General features: G+C 36.0%; 1 protein-coding gene across 3 annotated transcripts in view; it reads right to left on the bottom strand.

The window, feature by feature from the left end:
• The window catches only part of CPS1 (carbamoyl-phosphate synthase 1), a 193,904-nt gene that overhangs the window by 75,955 nt on the left and 98,370 nt on the right, over positions 1-19,579 (bottom strand). For all 3 annotated transcript variants that reach the window (XM_015458817.3, XM_010802252.4, NM_001192258.1), the window contains 8 exons: positions 17,915-18,013; positions 16,070-16,165; positions 13,028-13,217; positions 11,578-11,735; positions 9,938-10,066; positions 6,799-6,943; positions 4,820-5,030; positions 2,825-3,023 (listed from right to left, as the gene is read on the bottom strand). In XM_015458817.3, the coding sequence (XP_015314303.1) occupies positions 2,825-3,023; positions 4,820-5,030; positions 6,799-6,943; positions 9,938-10,066; positions 11,578-11,735; positions 13,028-13,217; positions 16,070-16,165; positions 17,915-18,013 (1,227 nt within the window). The remainder of the gene's footprint in view (positions 1-2,824; positions 3,024-4,819; positions 5,031-6,798; positions 6,944-9,937; positions 10,067-11,577; positions 11,736-13,027; positions 13,218-16,069; positions 16,166-17,914; positions 18,014-19,579) is intronic.

The following is a 19,579-nucleotide window of genomic DNA, read 5'->3' as shown; positions in this document are numbered from 1 at the left end:
AAGGGTGCTACTAAAATTTAAGTTATTTTTCTTCCTCGCCTTTTTAAAAATTATTTATTTTTAATTAGAGGATAATTGCTTTCCAATGTTGTGTTGCTTTCTGCCATACATCAACATGAATCACCTATAGGTCATCCTTGCCTTTTTACCATGGTTTTGATATAATGAGTCTTTAACATCATTAGGTCACTCTTTTACCACTTAGGGAATTTAGCTTGATTTGATGAGACTGATAAAGAAATCATCTGTACTTGCTCTGAACCATAGCATCAAAAAAAAAAAGAATCTGTGGCCAGAACATTAAGACCCTTCCTTAAAAAGATCTTGCTTTCATGCAGATGTCCTTTAGAATAAAAAGTAAATGAAGAGAAAAGACATATATTAACACAAAAACAGAACTATTTTTAAATGGCAGTCAGTATCCAAGACAGGTTGGCTTTCTTTACAGCTAAGCATTAATATTAATACAACCTTGAGAATCATAACAAATACTGATCGATTCAGATTCTGAATATAGATGGAGACTAAATTCCCCGTGACAAATTCAACATGTCTTCCCACAAGCTTGTAGCTAATTGTACACTAATCAATTAGGAAAACCACATGCTGACTTGGTCTGGACAAGTTCAAGTGAGAACTAAACTTAAATTAACCTTAAAGCCTACCCAGTTATTTTCAGTGGATAAACACTGGCTTTGATTCTTTCCATGGAATAATAGATTGCTATGCATTTTTGGTCTACAATTCAAAATAATAACAGGCATAACACTGCCTTCAGTAAACTTCCATGAGGCCTCAAATAGACCGGAATTCTCATTAATGTCAATTTAGTAAATCTTCATGTCAGTTGTGTGACAAGCCGCATATTCAAAGATCACTAAAGTCAAACAGATAACCTTTTCACACTGCTCCAAACCTAATTATAAATAAGGGAAGAGTCTCAAGAAAAGGATAAAAAAAAAGGTTAGTCCAATTCAGATATGCAATTTGTGAAGCATAGTGGTATTTGAAGAGTTAGACAATGTATTCATAGATTTGCTAGCCTAAGCATAGGAGAGAGTAGCAGAAATAAGGTACTTTATAGTATTACCAAATTAAGAAAATATTTTCAAAGTACTTTATAAAATTTTCAGTATCAGTAACTAGTTCTATAAGTAACTCATCATGAATTTTTATTATTTTTGAGTACATGATAGTATATGGAGAACATTCAATAAAAGAGAAGGAAATGTAACAATAAAAGAATATATAACCATGTTTGTTCAAAATTTGTGCTTTTCAATACTTTACATTATTAAAATTCATATCCATTAAGTGAAGAGTGCACCGTTTTTCAATGGAATAACTATTGAGGCTTTCCCTGACCCTAGCCAACTGCATTCGCATAACGCCTGCCTGTAAATACTGTGTTCTAACTTTTACCACAGTTTGCTGGGAGGGATTGGGGGCAGGAGGAGAAGGGGACGACAGAGGATGAGATGGCTGGATGGCATCACCGACTCGATGGACGTGAGTTTGAGTGAACTCAGCAACTGAACTGAACTGAACTGAATTCATATTATACTTAGGTCTATTAATGTATTCTGAATTTACGAGCTGGAGATAATGTGTCACCATTATCTACATCTCACTCACTATTTCTATCATTCCAGTGTTTATATGTAGTAGTTCAGTTCAGTTCAGTAGCTCAGTTGTGTTCAACTGTTTGAGACCCCATGGACTGCAGCACACCAGGCTTCCCTGTCCATCACCAACTCCTGGAGCTTGCTCAAACTCATGTCCATAGAGTCAGTGATGCCATCCAACCATCTCATCCTCTGTCGTCCCCTTGTCTTCCTGCCTTCAATCTTTCCCAGCATCAGGGTCTTTTCCAATGAGTCAGTTCTTCACATAGGTGCCCAAATTATTGGAGCTTCAGCTTCATCATCTGTCCTTCCAATGAATATTCAGGACTGATTTCCTTTACAATCGACTGGTTTGATCTCCTTACAGTCCAAGGGACAAACTCAGGAAATGTTTACTAATTTGAGTTGAACTGATTATGGCATCCAGTCCCATCACCTCATGGCAAATAGACAGAGAAACAATGGAAACAGTGAGAGACTTTATTTTCTTGGGCTCCAAAATCACTGCAGATGGTGACTGCAGCCAGGAAATTAAAAGACACTTGCTTCTTGGAAGAAAAGCTATGACCAATATAGACAGCATATTAAAAAGCAAAGACATTACTTTGCCAACAAAGGTCCTTGTAGTCAAAGCTATGGTTTTCCAGTAGTCATGTATGGATGTGAGAGTTGGACCATAAAGAAAGCTGAATGCCGAAGAATTGATGCTTTTGAACTATGGTGCTGGTAATGACTCTTGAGAGTCCCTTGGATAGCAAGGAGAACAAACCAGTCAATCCTAAAGGAAATCAACACTGAATATTCATTGGAAAGACTGATGCTGAAGCTGAAGCTCCAATACTTTGGCCACCTGATGCAAAGAACTGACTCCCTGGAAAAGACTCTGATTCTGGGAAAGACTGAGGGTAGGAGGAGAAGGGAGCAACAGAGGATGAGATAGTTGGTTGGTTGGAATCACCGACTTGATGGACATGAGTTTGAGCAAGCTCAGGGAGTTGGTGATGGACAGGGAAGCCTGGTGTGCTGCAGTCTGTGGGCTCTCAAAGAGTCAGACATGACTAAGCAACTGAATTGAACTGAACTGAAGTATCTTCCAGTCAAGAACCCAGTAACCAAGGAAACTTAAGACTTTCAAAAACATTAAGGGTTTGACAAAATAACTGAGAAGAGTGAACTAGAGGAATTAACTAAGGACTCACCTCTCCTACACTTTTCATAGAACTACCAATTCGGCTAGAAGTTCCATGAAAACGATCAAGATCCCAGCGGGGAATCTTGGTAACCATGTAATCCAGGCTAGGTTCAAAGCAGGCTGATGTCTTCCCTGATACAACATTCTTGATTTCTGGAAGTGGAATTCCCAGGGCAATCTTTGCAGCGATGAATGCCAGTGGGTAACTGTAAAGGAGGAGACAATTTTTTCTTTCAGCAATAAGTATTAACAACAGCTCAAAATATAAATTGGCTCTTCTTAGAAATTTTTGTATTATTTCACATCAGGGTATAAAGCATACCTGATTTTTGGTTATGTATGAACATTTAATAGCTCCTTATAAAACATAGTGAGTCATAACAAAGTACAGAGGCATGAATCACAAAAGAGTTCACTCTCTATGCCTGACATGCAGTGTTACAACTCCCAACCTTCAACTTTTCAGTCCAAAATCAATAGTTTCCTTGATAAATAAAGTACTCACTTGTGTATAACCTTCACTAAGAATCTACAGAATATTCTTTTATAAAAATATATACATGGAAAGACAGTGAAGTTAGCTGGTACTATGGCTTCCCAGCTGGCTCAGTGGTAAAGAATCTGCCTGCCAATGCAGGAGATGCGGGTTTGATCCCTGGGTCAAGAAGATCCCCTGGAGAAGGAAATGGCAACCTACTCCAGTTTTCTAGCCTGGAAAATTCTATAGACAGAGGAACCTGACTGGCTACAGTTCATGGGGTCGCAAAGAGTTGGACATGACTTAGCAACTAATCAACAATAATAACAATGGAGTATGTAATGATCATAAAATGCAGTCCTTGAAAGTTTGGGTCCTTGCTTTGTCTCCAAATTATCTTTGAACTTTGGGTTCTTTACACAGCTAATATTCTGGAAACTTGATTTTACTCTTCTGGAATGTCAGTTTGGGTAATTGTATTTGAAAAATCAATTCATAGAACTATAGAATTATATATGAGTCCTTTAGTACAACTTCCCAATCTAACAAGTGAGAAAAATGACAGAGACAATATTGATGTATCCAAAGTTCCACAGTCAGTGGAAGAATAAAAAGGATAATTCAGGTTCCCTGACTCTTTCTTAAGTCAAAACTTCTTACACACTCCATGAAACACCGTTGCTACATAAAAATACCTTTGTGTGTGCTTAGTTGCTCAGTCATATCCGACTCTGCAACCCCACATACTATAAAGCCTCTGTCCATAGGATTCTCCAGGCTAGAATACTGGAGAAGGTTGCCATGCCCTTCTCTAGAGGTTCTTCCCAGCCCAGGGACTGAATCTGGGTCTCTTGCATTGCAGGCAGATTATATACCATCTGAGCTACCACCAAGGAAGCCCCCAAAATACCTTTAGAGGTAAATATATTTTCATATAAATGGCATGGATTTTAAATACCAGATGTTAAATATATTAATAGATACAAAAGGCATTAATTACTTTTCCTTCCAGTTGTGCTTGCTAGCAATTGTTAAATAGATATAAATTCCTTTAGTTGTGAGATTTACCTATAGACAAACCACATGTTGTTTGGTCTTGCGAAGTTTTGCTGAAATAAAATAATGTGTATTACATCCTTGAGTCAAGAGAACTATATTTTTTGTCTAACGCTTGCTATACACCTGACAAAGATACTTGAGGACTCAAATTAAGAATTAATTTGCACTTTTTAACAACATCTGCAAAGTGCAATTAAGAAGCAGATTTTTCACAGCCGGTTTTGACCACCCAGATTTTGATTAGTTTATGATTAGCCAGCAAACAAAGCCAGCTCACAAAACCATTTGCCTCAATCTGGCAGCAAGCTCATTAATAACCACGTTCATAGAGGACGTGACTGGGAGCCAGCCTACAGAAATGGGGACTATAATTTGCAAATGCAGCACAGTCTTTCACTAGCTGTCACTTTTCCAAATCAGTCTGTAAAGAATCTGCAGACCCATGGTCAATCGTTCTGGTCTTACCCGGTAGCTTTTGAGGCCAGGGCAGAGCTTCGGGACAATCTGGCATTCACTTCAATGATGCAGTATTCCATTGAGGTAGGATGAAGGGCAAATTGAATGTTGCATTCACCCACAATGCCCAAGTGGCGAACGACATTGATTGAAACACGTCTCAACAACTGAAACTCCGCATTGGAGAGTGTCTGGGCAGGGGCCACGACAACTGAGTCACCTGTACATCCAGGAAACACTTGTTATTTGGAAGCATATATAAATCAGCTCAGTGACTTAACAATCCATTTGCGTGACCCAAGACACAGAATAGACTAAGGGTTTGCTGGGAATAGAATTATCTTAAGGAAATACATACAAAGCACGTTCCCTCTGATTGTTTCACCTATATTACTCGGACAATAGACTATACAATCCATGGAATTATCCAGGTCAGAATACTGGAGTGAGTAGCCTTTCCCTTCTCCAGGGGATCTTCCCAACCCAGGAATAGAACCCAGGTCTCCCACATTGTGGGCAGATTCTTTACCAGCTGAGCCACAGGGGAAGCCCATGAATACTGTAGCAGGTAGCCTATCCCTTCTCCAGCGGACCTTCCCAACCCAGGAATCAAACCAGGGTCTCCTGCATTGCAGGTGGATTCTTTACCAACTGAACTATCAGGGAAGCCATGATAGCTCAGACACGTTTACAGAAATCACTCTAAGCTTTCCCAAATGTATCCAGCAATCAAGGCTTAGTCATCTACTTACTCGATTGACATTAACTTCTTCAGTTTCTCTTCTCTGTATCATAAATCATCTCTCAACTAATTCCTTCCATAAAATATCAACTCCTCTTCACCTATACAGGCTCATCCATCAATTTTCTGTATCACATCCCTTCCCATTTTCTCACTTCTCTCCCATCACAGCCCCCTGTATCTTCAATATGTTATTCCTTAGTCACCATCCTTTCCACCTACAAACAAGCTCTAATCATTACAAGCTCAAAAAGCCCCTTCCCCAACTGCCAGATGGTTACAAAAAACATCTCTCTCATTCCTTAATGACAAAACCTCTTGAAAGTTTACCAGTTCTACTCATCACTCGCAGCCATATAATTCCTTTCCACATGGCTCACATAACCAACCTTGCATTCAAACTGTTCTCTTAAATATCCAAAAGCAACATTGAATCCTCATTCTTGACCTTTCATAGTATTTGCTACAGTCAAAATCAAAGCTCTTTTATAAAACTTGTGCCTACATTGGCTTACTTGGTAACTATCACTCCCTTCTTTTTCTTCAACACCAATCCTTTATTTTTCTTCCACCTATAAATCTGTTTCCCAGGGTTTGATCATTGACTCTAGTTTTCTTTCTACATCTATGGTCTTGAATACTCAGTCTATGCTTCCAGTTTCCACTATTTCCTTTATACCAAGACTTCCAATAACCTTGCATTAACTTCTTTATTTTTATCCTTTTTCTTGAATTACAACTCCATATTCTCAAACCTCTTTTAGAGATTTCCACCCACCCTTCAAATTTAGCATTTCTAAATCCTAAGTCATCATCTTTGCCCTCTTGTCTAACTAGCTTCACTTGCTGAGAAACCTATTTATTTCATCTATTTCTATTTACTGTGGCTATTTTCTTATTCACCTGGTGACTAAAACTCAGTCTGCTTTAAGCCTTCTTAATCTCATGCCCTACTTCTCAACATCAAGTCTTACATATTCCATCTTCACTATATTGCTTATGTTTGACCCCTTCCTCAAGTGAAATCAAGATAATAATACATCCCCTACTTCAGAGAGTTTTTGTGAAGATTAAATTAAATATGGGAGTATTTTGAATCCTGTGAAATATGTATGTATACAATTGTATCACTATTGTGCCCGCTAAGAATACTAATTTAAAGAAAGGAACTTAATAACAAGTGCTTTGAGCCATCAGATACATGAGTTGAAGGCATTACCATAATGCTTGAAGATTCCTTGCCTACCTGTATGAACACCCATGGCATCAACATTTTCCATGTTACAGACAGTGACACAATTGTCATTAGCATCTCGGACCACTTCATATTCTATCTCTTTCCAACCTGTCACTGACTTCTCCACCAGAATCTGGTTGGTCATAGCAAAAGCCTGGAAATTGGTGAAAAAAGAAACCGAAGAATAAGAAAGGAACTAGGTTTAATGTATTTGGCAAAGTGCCCCAGCCTAAACCCTGGTCCCACTGAAGTCTCAAGCCTAGTCCCCATCCTTTTCTATGCTCCAGAAGGCACCATGTGTCAGAAAATCAGTGAGGTACTAGGAATAGCATCCTGCAGTGAATATGCTTGATTTATATTATTGAGGCTTGCCATTCAAAGTGCTGATATGACATTAAATCAAACTAATTTAGGCAAAAGGGAAAATAATTGAGCAATCAGGCAAAGGAAAATGAAATTATTTCAGTAGCTAGGCTTCTGTGAAACCAGAAAATGTGATAAGTGCAAATAAATATGGAAAAATAAGTCTAAAGACTCTTTCTCTAAAATAGCTGAGGATGCTTTGTAAAGAACATACACAATAAAAGTCACTTGATGTTGATGAGGGGAAGAAAGGAGATGATGATGGTTGTAAACAGTTAGCCAAGATGGCATATGAAACTTGGGAATTAGAAGAATCATATGCAGCTATTATTATGGGTAATCACTGCCTAAGTGCTTAAATATTGAGTCATAGATCATGCATGCTTGATTAAACAGATATGAATTAGTATAATTATCGTTCCTTATTTACTCTGTACCCATTGCTGAGTAGAATGCTGAACCCAAAATCTGAAAGAGGTGGTCTCTAACCTTAGGACATTTAGTTGCTGAAAAATCCAAGGAAGAAATGTCCCTTTGTCTCATAATAGATTTGATTTGTGATGGCAATGAAAGCAACTGGACAACGTAGTCTGATTTTTTTCAAATTATTAGCAGGTACCATAATGAAATAATAACTCAATGTAAGTTATTCTGTGATGTGCCTCAACACTGTTTTTTTTAACCTCAGTCAACACTACATGCTCCAGCATGTGCACTTGAAAACGTAACACTTTTGGCCTCACAGCTACCCATGATGAGGTTTTCAAAGTGGTTAAGAAACTCTGTAGCCAGTGTGAACAACTTAATAATGATTAATTTATGATTTGGATTACCTGCTAATAGAAGAAATCTCAGAAACAAAGGAGATGAATGGGGGAAGCCTTTTGCATTCTAATGCAACAGACTGGACACAAGGACAGTTAAGATGAGCTTCCATTGTTGCCTCAGCTACTTTTTCTTTCAAGTCTCAGATTTTATACAAAGATAATTTAGGGACCTACATCAGGTTAATGTAGTTTCTAATGATGCTAAATATAATCTCAAGAGAGTAAGGGGTAGCTTGAAAGTGAGTGTTGGTAGCTCAGTTGTTTCCCACTCTTTGTGAACCCATGGACTATAGCCTACCAGGCTTCTCTGTCCATGGGATCTCCAGGCAAGAATATATGGGTGGGTTGCCATTCCCTTCTCCAGGAGATTTTCCAAATTCAGGGATTGAGCCCAGATCTCCTGCACTGCAGGCAGATTCTTTTGCTTAGAATATAACAATATACATCATTTTTCTCACAGGAAAAGCTAGCTGTATAAATAATTTAAAGTATCCCATTCCAAAGTTAATCTTCATTGTAAATATTTTGGACGACTGAATATTCAGAGTGCTTTTATACTGTAAAAAAATATTTTTAATTGAGAATAAATATGCATTGTCATGATTGACAGTAATAATGAGGTTGTTAATATTAAAAACATTAGGAATATCTAATGTGCTAGAGGAAAAAAATGTATACCTCCATAAGCATCTTTTCTTTAAATACATGATTCAAAAGTCCAGAATGGAAACAAGAAACATTTATATTAGAAATGTTTCTCTTTGTGGAGGTTTGTTTTGGCAACTTTAGAAAAACTCAGTCCATGTTTTGGACATGTAAATTTGCCATTGCAGTTATTTGTTGTTGTTTAGTTGCTAAGCCCAAATTTGACTCTTTTGCAACCCCATAGACTGCAGCCTGCCAGGGTCCTCTGTCCATAGCATTTCCCAGGTAGGAATACTGGAATGGGTTTCCATTTCCTTCTCCAGAGGATCTTCCTAACCCAAAGATCAAACCCATGTCTCCTGTTTGGCAGGTGGATTCTTTATCACTGAACCACCAAGGAAGCCCTGCAGTTATTTAAGTACATTTAACTTTATTTATCTATTCTCAAAATCTTACAACAATTCAAGGACATCATCTTTTCTGTTTCACTCTCAAAAGTAATGATAAAGGTATAAACTCTGCTTGATATTTACTCAACACCCCCCAAAATAGCCATCACAATAATTCTGTCAGCTTTGTATCCATAACTGCCCCATGGAAAGTTATATGAGCCTCTTGGGCACAAACACATCCATTAAATGTGAACAAAAGTCACTGCTCTCATGGAGCATGGTTTCTGTGTTAATATCTATTTTTTGGAGCATATCTGAATTTTCTCAAGATTTTCCCTTTAATACTTAAGAAAAGAAGTATTCAGAAATCCATTAGAGTGATTTTGCTGAAAAGTAAATTGTAAGCACTCAAATCTCACTTTTGCTTATATGTGTGTGTGGCAGTTGGCAAGAGAAACCACTCATTCATGATACTATGAGGTTTATACTGTATTTATTTTAGACACCTAAATTTGAGGTAAAGCTAAGCTGCTCAATATGTTATATTTTCCTTACTGGACACCATCCATGTCATATTGTTTCAAAACATAACAGCAAAATGGAATATTATATTCTGGGTGTTTTTTTTTAAGCCACTAAAATAAGTTTAACATCATATGTGTTTTGGAGCAGATTTTGAAGCAGAGGGAGATAGAATTGGATTGGCTGCCCAACAATGAAATCAGTAGACAGTACAGTGAAGATAGCTGCACTGCACTTCCATTTCAAAAGTGTCATATCTTGGACAACAATTTAGAGATGTGGCAGTGATTTATAAACAGAGAAAAGGTCATTTTTTTTTTAATCTGTGTAACTTTCTTTAATTGAAAGAGTACATCAGGGAGTTTTCTTATTAAGAATTTGGTCTGCAAAAACACATACCTTTGTGCTGAGGTCCATTAAAGTCTCCCTATTAGGACAGAGGCCTGAGCCTAACCCGCCCAGGGCGTAAGCAGAACGGATCATCACCGGGTAGCCAATGTTGTCTGCTGCCTTCAGTGCATCCTCAATCTGTCAACAAGAACATGGACTCAAAGCTGTAAATGCTGACCACACTAGCAGAGAATACCAACCAAGAGAGTCTGGTGATTCAAGTGTGACAGTTTATTTGGGGGAAAAGACTATGTTCAATTATTCCCTCATTGCCTTCTGAGAAAGAAGTATTATTTTAAGGATTTTAAGTTAAATTTTAGGATTTTTTAATGTACAGTGAAGGCTCTTTTCTAATCCCTTTGGGGTAAATTTTATTAAAATTTAATAAAAATATTAATGATAAATTGTTAAAAAATAGAAATAATGACCAAAGGCAAAATAATTGTCATTCATTTGAGAATGAGGGCCGTATTGAAATTTTACATTCAGTGTAAAAGTCTTCATCTCGTAACAAAACAAGGTTTTCTACTACAGAATCTAACTGGAATGCTATCTAGAATGAGAGTTTTCATTTTCCAAGTTCAGTCAGAGAGTGGTCCCAGAAGCTTGGAATTTTTTTTGTTTTTTAACTTACAGAATACAACATATGGTGGCTATATTTTTCTGTCATGGAATATTATTACACTACCAATGGGAGTGTAATTACACCTTTCCCATATGCCTGTTTCTCATCCTAAGGAAGCAAGGACATAATTAAATCGGGCAATGAAAGAATAAATGTATAGCAAGAGCTTTCCAAATGTTCAGCAGAGCTATCCTGGGACTACTCCTGATTGACAGCTTTGCAACATGCTATGTACTTGATAATGCTCTTTTCTGAAAACACACATAGCCCATTTTTAGTTGTCCCAGCAGTATCTGCCTTATCCCAGAAGATTTGCCTGTTTCTACAATGGGGAAGTTGCATCAGAAACTGCTTCCACTACCCCCATTTCACTGACTGTATGCCTGAAATCAGGAATAAAGTCACAGACAAAAACAGATACACAGAAAGTCTGACTTTTTCCTGGTATCCGGTAAAAGCCTATCAAGAGGTACAGGACACTATAGAACGTGATTAAGAGAAATGCAGAACAAACTTTCCTCTTTAAACAACTAAGTCACAGGTTTCTCAATTATAAATATTACTGATTAGATCCAATGGCCTTTTTTGTAAGATGATTTTATTGTAAAATGTTTATTACATTCTAACAAAAACTTTAAAATCAATCATTTCCCATTTGTAGGACATTCTCACAAAATGTGTGACTAATCCCAGGAAGAAGGTAAAAATTACTTTGGCATTGCAAGTTGATATGCTTCTTTGTTTTGATTCAGGAGATCTGATACTCAGGGCACTTCAGCCATTGATAAACCACATCACCTGTGGCTTTATGCTTCCCTTTTCATAAAATAAAATATTAATATGCATCCCTAATGTTTCAGTATTGAATGTTGCAATTAATACACAGTGTCCTTGAAGTACTAACACACTTCTGGAAGAAAATATATGCAAATAAAACACTTTATTATTTTTCAGCATGACAAATCATTCTCTCTAAATGCAAGACACATAATGGCCCTGCTTCTCTAGAACAAAGATTTCTTACCGATTCCACTGCAAAGCTTGGAGCAATTTTTTCATTAATTTCATTTAGTTTGTCTGAGAACAGCTGTCTATCTTCTGTGGCCATAATAGATTCAACTGAAGTTCCCAGGACTTTCACACCATATTCCTTGAGCACACCTCTCCTGAATAATTCCACTCCTACAGAACAACAAAATAAATAAATCAATACATAACAATAATAAATAAGCAAAATAAATCTGTTTTTAAAATATCTTATGTTCTCTATAACAGATATCTGAACGCAACTTTTTTAAAAAAAATCTTAACTACAAAAAGCTCCCATTGGCCACAAAAGAATTATACTTAGGGTAAAGAAAAGTTTTGAAAGAAAAATTCTGAAGACATTTTAGCAACATATTTTGTTGATGCTAAAATATCTTCAGAATTTTTTTTTCCAAAAAGTTTTTGTTGGTACTGGGCTTTTCAGGTGGCACTAGTGGTAAAGGGCCTACCTGCCAATGCAGGAGGTTTAAGACATGTGGATTCGATCCCTGGATTAGGAAGATCCTTTTGAGGAGGGTTTGGCAACCCACCCCAGTATTCTTGCCCGCAGAATCCCATGGACAGAGGAGCCTGGAGGGCTACAGTCTATAGGGTCGCAAAGAGTCGGACATGACTGAAGCTACTTAGCACACACATGCACTTTGTTGGTGTTACTATTACATGTATGTTCACTTTTATTCTCAGAATAAAAATTATTATTCTAATTAATAAAAATCATAGGATTACTGTAAGGCTTAAGATTTTAGTATATTTCCTTTCCTTCTAAGGAAAGTCTATTTCTATAATGAACTTCTCTTATTTAAATAATCCCACTGATGTAGGTATCTATCTGGGCTAAAAAGTATCAAAATTGTTTGTGTTCCTACTAACTTGACGTCTAGTTTTGGCTGCTTTTTACAGTTGATATACACATTACATCACCAATTGCTTCCTGGAACTAGCCATGGGATTCTCAATAATGATCTATTTCTAAAGGTTTAAAACATTTTAAATAGGACAGAGCTTGGACTCAGCAGTTGTGTGAAGGGATGATAGAGAGACTCATCTATGTGACCATGAAAATATATGTAACACATAAGAGCACAGAGCACTTAATCAATGTTAATTTTCATTTTTCATTCATAATAGTTCTCAGAGTTTCACTGGAAGCAGAGAAAAGCAGTATCATGGGACAGAGGAGGGGACTCAAAAAAACCTACTTAACCACCGCAAAGCATTAAAGCAAAAGGTTTCCCTTTTGTGCCCCAGCTGTTCTGGGGAATAAACTGGTAATTATCATCATGTGACATTATCAGGTGGCTGTTTGCTAAGCTTCCTCACACGGAGGAAAGCTTTTATGAACACACAGAGCACAAATGTTAAATAAATTAAAATAAATTGTTATATATAGGTACATAAAGCAAAACTCTGCAAATAAAAGAACTCACCACAATTCAGAGCTGTCTGGCCACCCATGCCTAGAATTAACCCATCTGGCCGTTCCGCTTTGATGACCTCTGTGACAAACTGAGGGGTGATGGGAAGAAAGTAGACAGTATCTGCTTGCTTTAAGCCCACTTCATTGGTTTGCACCGATGCAATATTTGGGTTCATCAGGACAGTTTTGACATTTTCTTCCTGAAAGAAACAAAAGGATCTAGAATCTTAACACGTGATCTAAAGAGAATAGTCATAATTCAAATGAAGAGTATTATTGGGTAACAAAATTTTAGGTTATTCCATGGGCTGCAGAGATCAGTAACAGGACCATTGTGAATGGAAGTTAAAAGATGACAAACATTTGGTGAGAGGAAGAAAGAAAATTTCTTGAAAATAAAACTATCTAAAAAGAACTGCTACTTCATGACAATCATTCTAAATTCCTTGTCACTACCTGTATCAAGCAAAGCTGGAGATGTTTTCTATAGAATTTGACCAGAGGTCCGCAAATACTACGCAACTTTACGGCTCAATTGACCCTAAAAGAATAAAATATTCTGAATTTTTCTGAATGAGTAAAATATAAAATGGAAAAAAAGACAACATCAAAACTGCTTCCTTTTCTAACGTTTCTTGAAAAATAACATTGAGCATGTGCTTTAAATGCAAGATAATGTATTCCCATCTAGCTGGAAGCACTGAGAGCCTTCTGCTGGTTTCCATTTTCCTTAGATTTTCATGCCTGCTGTAGTGTTTTGACAAAGAGCGTTATACAACTGTTTATACATATAATATAAAAAGAAAATGACCATATGGCAAAAAAAAAGAAAAAATAAAAATTTGTGTGTATATGTGTGTGTGAAGATATTCATAGCCCTATCTCATTCCTGACATCTGGAGAGACCCCTAAAATAATTCTTCATGTAGGGTACTAAGGATAATAACTTTATAAACCAGGATAAGGGTGACAGTTAGTAAAATAATTATTATGAAATATGGCCAGATGGTTCTTTTTTTTTACCCATCAACATGTCAATTTTGAACTCTTCTAAAAAGTCAACAAAATATTCAAATGAAAGTATAGAAATCATCCTTGAAAGCCCTACATATCCTTAGGGGGAGGGTCTGGATGAAAAATGAGATATATTTCATGCTACCTTAAATTCAAATAGTGCCTTAAAACTTGTGATGTTCTTTAATTCTTATTCTTCATCTAAAATGTATAACTTCACCTTTTGGATGTAATGCATATAAAAAATACTAATACAACTTATGAAAATATTAGTTCATAATAAAACTACCAAATAGGATAAAGAAATTGCAGGCTAGTTTAATGTGTTCTAAACTCTGAACACATTTAAATTGTGTTCTAACCAATCTTAACCATTGGACACCCACTAATTATCTATTGAAAGATAAGTTTAACCTCAATACAGTGAAATAGAGGATGAGATGGTTGGATAGCATTACCAACTCAATGGACATGGATTTGAGCAAACTCTGGAAGATAGTGAAGGACAGGGAAGCCTGGCATGCTGCAGTCCTTGAGGTCGCAAAGAGTGGGACACGACTGAGCAACTGAACTGAACTGTGAAATAAAGCACACTTTGAAAGAGACACTGATGTATAGAACAGTCTTTTGGACTCTGTGGGAGAGGGAGAGGGTGGGATGATTTGGGAGAATGGCATTGAAATGCCTATAATATCATATATGAAATGAGTCGCCAGTCCAGGTTCGATGCACGATACTGGATGCTTGGGGCTGGTGCACTGGGACGACCCAGAGGGATAGTATGGGGAGGGAGGAGGGAAGAGGGTTCAGGATGGGGAACACATGTATACCTGTGGCGGATTCATTTCGATATTTGGCAAAACCAATACAATATTGTAAAGTTTAAAAATAAAAAAAAAAGAAAAAAGAAAGAAATAAAGAAACCTGTTTAATCATGTTTTAAAAAAAAAAAGAAAATGTACAAAAAAGCCTGTGTGCATGTGGGTGAACACACATGGGTGTATGGAGAAGAGTATTAAAAATAAAAACAAATGGAAAGAAGGGTAAAGTAATTGGGGCAGGGGGCTGTGTCTATTTTCAACAGACATCTGTCAGGAGAAAAATCTCTGTATATAGAATACTGAATAAAATAAAGAGAAAAAGGAAAAATTTGGCCATCTTTCATATTGGTTGGCCTCTTGCTGCCTTCCCTATGTAGCTCTTTCCGAGCCAGGTCTCTTTGTAAGAGTGTCTTAACACCACAAAACCTGTGGCAAGGTCACAGAGAGCACACATTGCCTTTGGATGGCCTGATTAACACTAAAATGTGGACTATTCTGGAAATAAGGACACCAAAGAGAAGGCAAGTTAGTTTTTCAACAGAAATAGCACACATGTACAGTGAGTTTTATACAGGTTTATTTTACTATGATAAAGATGGGGAAGATGTCCAGAGACTGAGGAAACAGGGAGGATATTCTTAGCAACTTAGTTATTAAACCCTCTATTCCACTCGAAAATCCAGTTATACTATCCTGGTAGGTCATCCAGTCCAAGTCACAGATAGTGAAATTAGGTGGCCCACAATAACTTCTAAAGATTGGACAAAAGTCATTGTTGCCTTTACTCCTCTGGTTGGATCTTCCCCATTTCAACCAAAGAGAAGCCTGAAGTATCCCTTAGAACATTCAAAGTACTTTACAGCACCAGGTATGTCCAAGTTCTCTTTCACACAAAAGACAAATATGCTTTAAAAGCTCACTGCCTTAACAAGTACTATCTATAGTGTAGACTTATATGTTTTTAGTTTAAATAGGGATATCTTAGATAATTTTGGAGATTAATCCAATCTTCTTAATTTGCAGGTGTGCCCAGTTGAGAAAGTTAAAACTCTTGTCTGTGATCAAACTTCCTTTTATATAAGATGTGTAAGGAATAGTGAAGGAAATTAATTATAGTGACTTTGAAAAGAGATAGTGTCATAAATCTAAATTATAAAATACTAATTAGACTCATTAAAGGGAGTATATTAATTCCAGGAAAGATCATGGTCTCTCACCTTCATGGCTTTTACAGCTTGCGATCCCGAGTAATCAAATTCACCTGCCTGACCAATGGACAGACCTCCTGATCCTAGGATAAGGACTTTGGAAACCTGTAAGCAATAAAAAAATGACATCACTTTTATTACTAATATGGGAAAATAAGTCATTTTTAAGTATGGTAAATAACCTATATTGTCTGGCTTTATGTGGGGATTTAAAGTACAATGTTTTGAAATATACATGAGTAAAAAGATCAATAATTTAAACATCTCAAAAAGCAATTTCCAAAGATCATGAAGCTTCTTTCACTTAAGCAAAAAATTTTTGGAAGAGGTCTACATCTTATTTAAACATATATAAACATCTAAAAATAACTACATATATATGGAAATGTATATCTATATGTGTTTATAATAATATAATATATATAATTTTTAGATAATCTCCTTAAAATTTATTTGGCTAAATGTATTATTATTCCGTGGGTTTCTGCTGGACAAATAATGGGCATAAATGGAAACAAGCCTGTGAGCCTTTCCTAACAAACGAAAACACAGAAGACAAGGGGAAACAGGAACACCTTTATATTTACATTTTGCCTTACTTTGTGGTTCAATCCAGAAATATTTACAGAAAAAACAATAATAAAAAGATCATGTTTTAGCTACATACTGAAATTCATACAAGTTATACATATGACTTCAAGCAAGTAATAATACTGCTTATTTTTAACCACAACTGCCAAGCCATTCAGAGGATAGAAGATGTTCTAGGTCACTGCAAGAAACAAGGACTTAGGAAACAGTTTGTATTAATGGAGTGCCTACTGTGTGTAATGCAATGTAGAATCCCAAGTTCCCCTTTACCTCACCATTTAAAAAAAGGAAGGCATCTGAAAAATATGAGCTGATATTATGAGAAAAACACTATATGGTGGATGGCTTCGTTAGCTATGGAGAACCCACAGTTTGATTCCACACTGAGTGGCTGGATTACCTCCAATCTCTCCATCTCAGTAAAAGAGGCTGTCATAGAAATCTTTAACACAAACTATCTAATTCAACTTATCATTTTATGTAAGCATATAAATCAATTATTTTTGTTCATGATAAGAGGATTTTACATATATGTGTGTGTATATATACACACATATATAATAAATATACATATATGTACATGTGTGTATGTACCTATATATACATATATGTGTGTGTGCATATATAATACACATATATACATATATATATGTATATATACTTAAAAATACATCTATAGCCTTCTACATTTTATGTAATAATGATGTGAGTATGCCTTAACTTTGAAAGAAATGAGTGAAACCTTTTCATATTAACATACATATTCAAACAAATAAGGATTCAAGTCTTAGGCTATATTAATCCTTATCTATCTGCTCTTTGGAGGTAAAATAATATTATTCCATTCATGATGTTAAATAATAGATCTTCTAGTTAAAAAAATGTGATCATTATAACGACTGTAGTCTGAACTGTATCTCAAGCACGCATCGGGCTCTGGTTTATCGAGTAATGGACAATTCATCAAATTTGAAATTAAATTAAGTCTTACTCCTTATTAAATTATTTTTATTAAAAATGTTCTAGAAGAGGTGAACTTTAAAAGACATGATTTTTAAATCACAACATGAAGGTTCCAGTGAACATCCAATGACTCATGTAGAATAGACCAAATAGTTAGCTGTTAAAATGACAGATGATTGCAATATCACCAATCATCTTTCATAGACATCAAAACAGTTTACTTCATTCACTTAATAAAGGCATCACACAATAGAGAAAATCCAAAATACATACACCAAAAAGAAGCCCACGTATACTGACCTCAACTCGAGATGCTACTAGGCCTGGCTTTGGTAGTACCGATGTAATGGTGGTTCCTTTCTCCTTCTTTATCAGTGAGACAAAGGAATCAAACAGATACTAGAAAAAATAGAGCCAACTAGTTAGAAGTTGCAAAACTCACAAAATTGTCACTTAAAATACAGTATGTCCAGTTCAACTTGAACTTTAGATAAGCAACAAATAACTTTTTAGGATAAGTATTCCTATCAATATTTGTTTGGGGGTGGGGGTTGCCAAAGCTAGCAAAACTAAATATTTATTACTATAAGAATTAGATCAAATAAACACTTCTAACTGCTCATGTCAAATTCTATTAAAAGAACATTTTCAGCAGACAATGAACATTTCAGATAATGCCTTCTGAGAATGTCATTTTCAGCCCCTTAATTATGAAGCATTTTCTTCTTCTAAATAAAACTCTAGCTGTGCAAAAAAAAAAAAAAAGAAAAGCTATACTACTTATGCACCCTACTGTGAGAAATAACTGGATTTTTAAATTATCTATCAGGTCTAAAAATATCTCTAAAGATTGTGTTACATATACAAATATTTCTAAGATTCATAAGCTTTACAATGAATTTATTTCCACTGTTGCACTAGACATGACAAATTTCAACAAATATATTCATTTTGCAACTATTTGGCAGAAAAAAAGAACTAAGTGAGACCAGATATCACATATTTTAATTTCAGTGTTCCTAATCTGAAGTAGGCAAATAATAGGCAAATAATCTAAATTTTAAGTTAAGTATTTAGCACGCATTAGGCAATAGATGTATATGTATGCAACTAATGTTATTTTTGAGTGTGGATAATGTTGTACTGACTTTGGCTATTAAGAACCGTTCTTTCCTAATAATACTGAAACAAGAAAAAAATACAAATATCTGAAAAGGGCAATTCGGGGATGAGGAAGTAGAGTCTACAGAGGGAAAATTCCTCTTCTCTTCATTTTGCCTAGCTGTCTTTTCTGAGAGCATCTGCTGACAAGGAAGAATTGTCAGTACCACTACTGCAGGCCCTAGCATGTACAAGAGGAAGAGTCACTTCAGACTTCCCAGACTTCTCTGAATATCTCCACAAGCCCTTTTTGGAAAGATGTTCTTGAACACTGAACCAAAAACTCACACAAATATGTAAAAATATTAAATTTAAAACAAAACTCCTCTAGGCATTCCTTATGGTTCTTTGCTTAAGCCATCTGACTCATATGTGTGTGCAAGCATACCTTCCCCACTCCCCACAACCCTGCTCTTCTTCTTGCTCCTGCTGCTGTTTATTTTCCCTTTATGGCTATACAACCAGTTGCCATAGGGATTTTCGTGAAGTTACAGATGGGGGATTAAAATTTCATTTCAGTTATGAGAACCAGAGAGCAAGAGGGAATTCATTTGCATAGTGCAACAATTGTAAATTTCAGAACTAAATATATTAAAATGATAATCATTTAAATAAAAATCACAGTTTCTTAAGGGCTTTCCGACTTCAAATTTTTAAAAAGATTGAAGTTTCCTCCATGATATTCATGGGGAAATTTTTCAAACAACACAGGCATTATCAAAGCACTCTTTTGAAGAATGATTTGTACCAACACCACCCAGGTATTTATTTTGTTTTCTCAGTTTTTCACATAAGTATATTTCT

This window comes from Bos taurus, chromosome 2 (assembly GCF_002263795.3).
Source record: "Bos taurus isolate L1 Dominette 01449 registration number 42190680 breed Hereford chromosome 2, ARS-UCD2.0, whole genome shotgun sequence".
Classification (NCBI taxonomy): Eukaryota; Metazoa; Chordata; class Mammalia; order Artiodactyla; family Bovidae; genus Bos; species Bos taurus.
The sequence above is the reverse complement of the archived record's forward strand: the minus strand, read 5'-3'. Positions and strand labels throughout refer to the sequence as shown.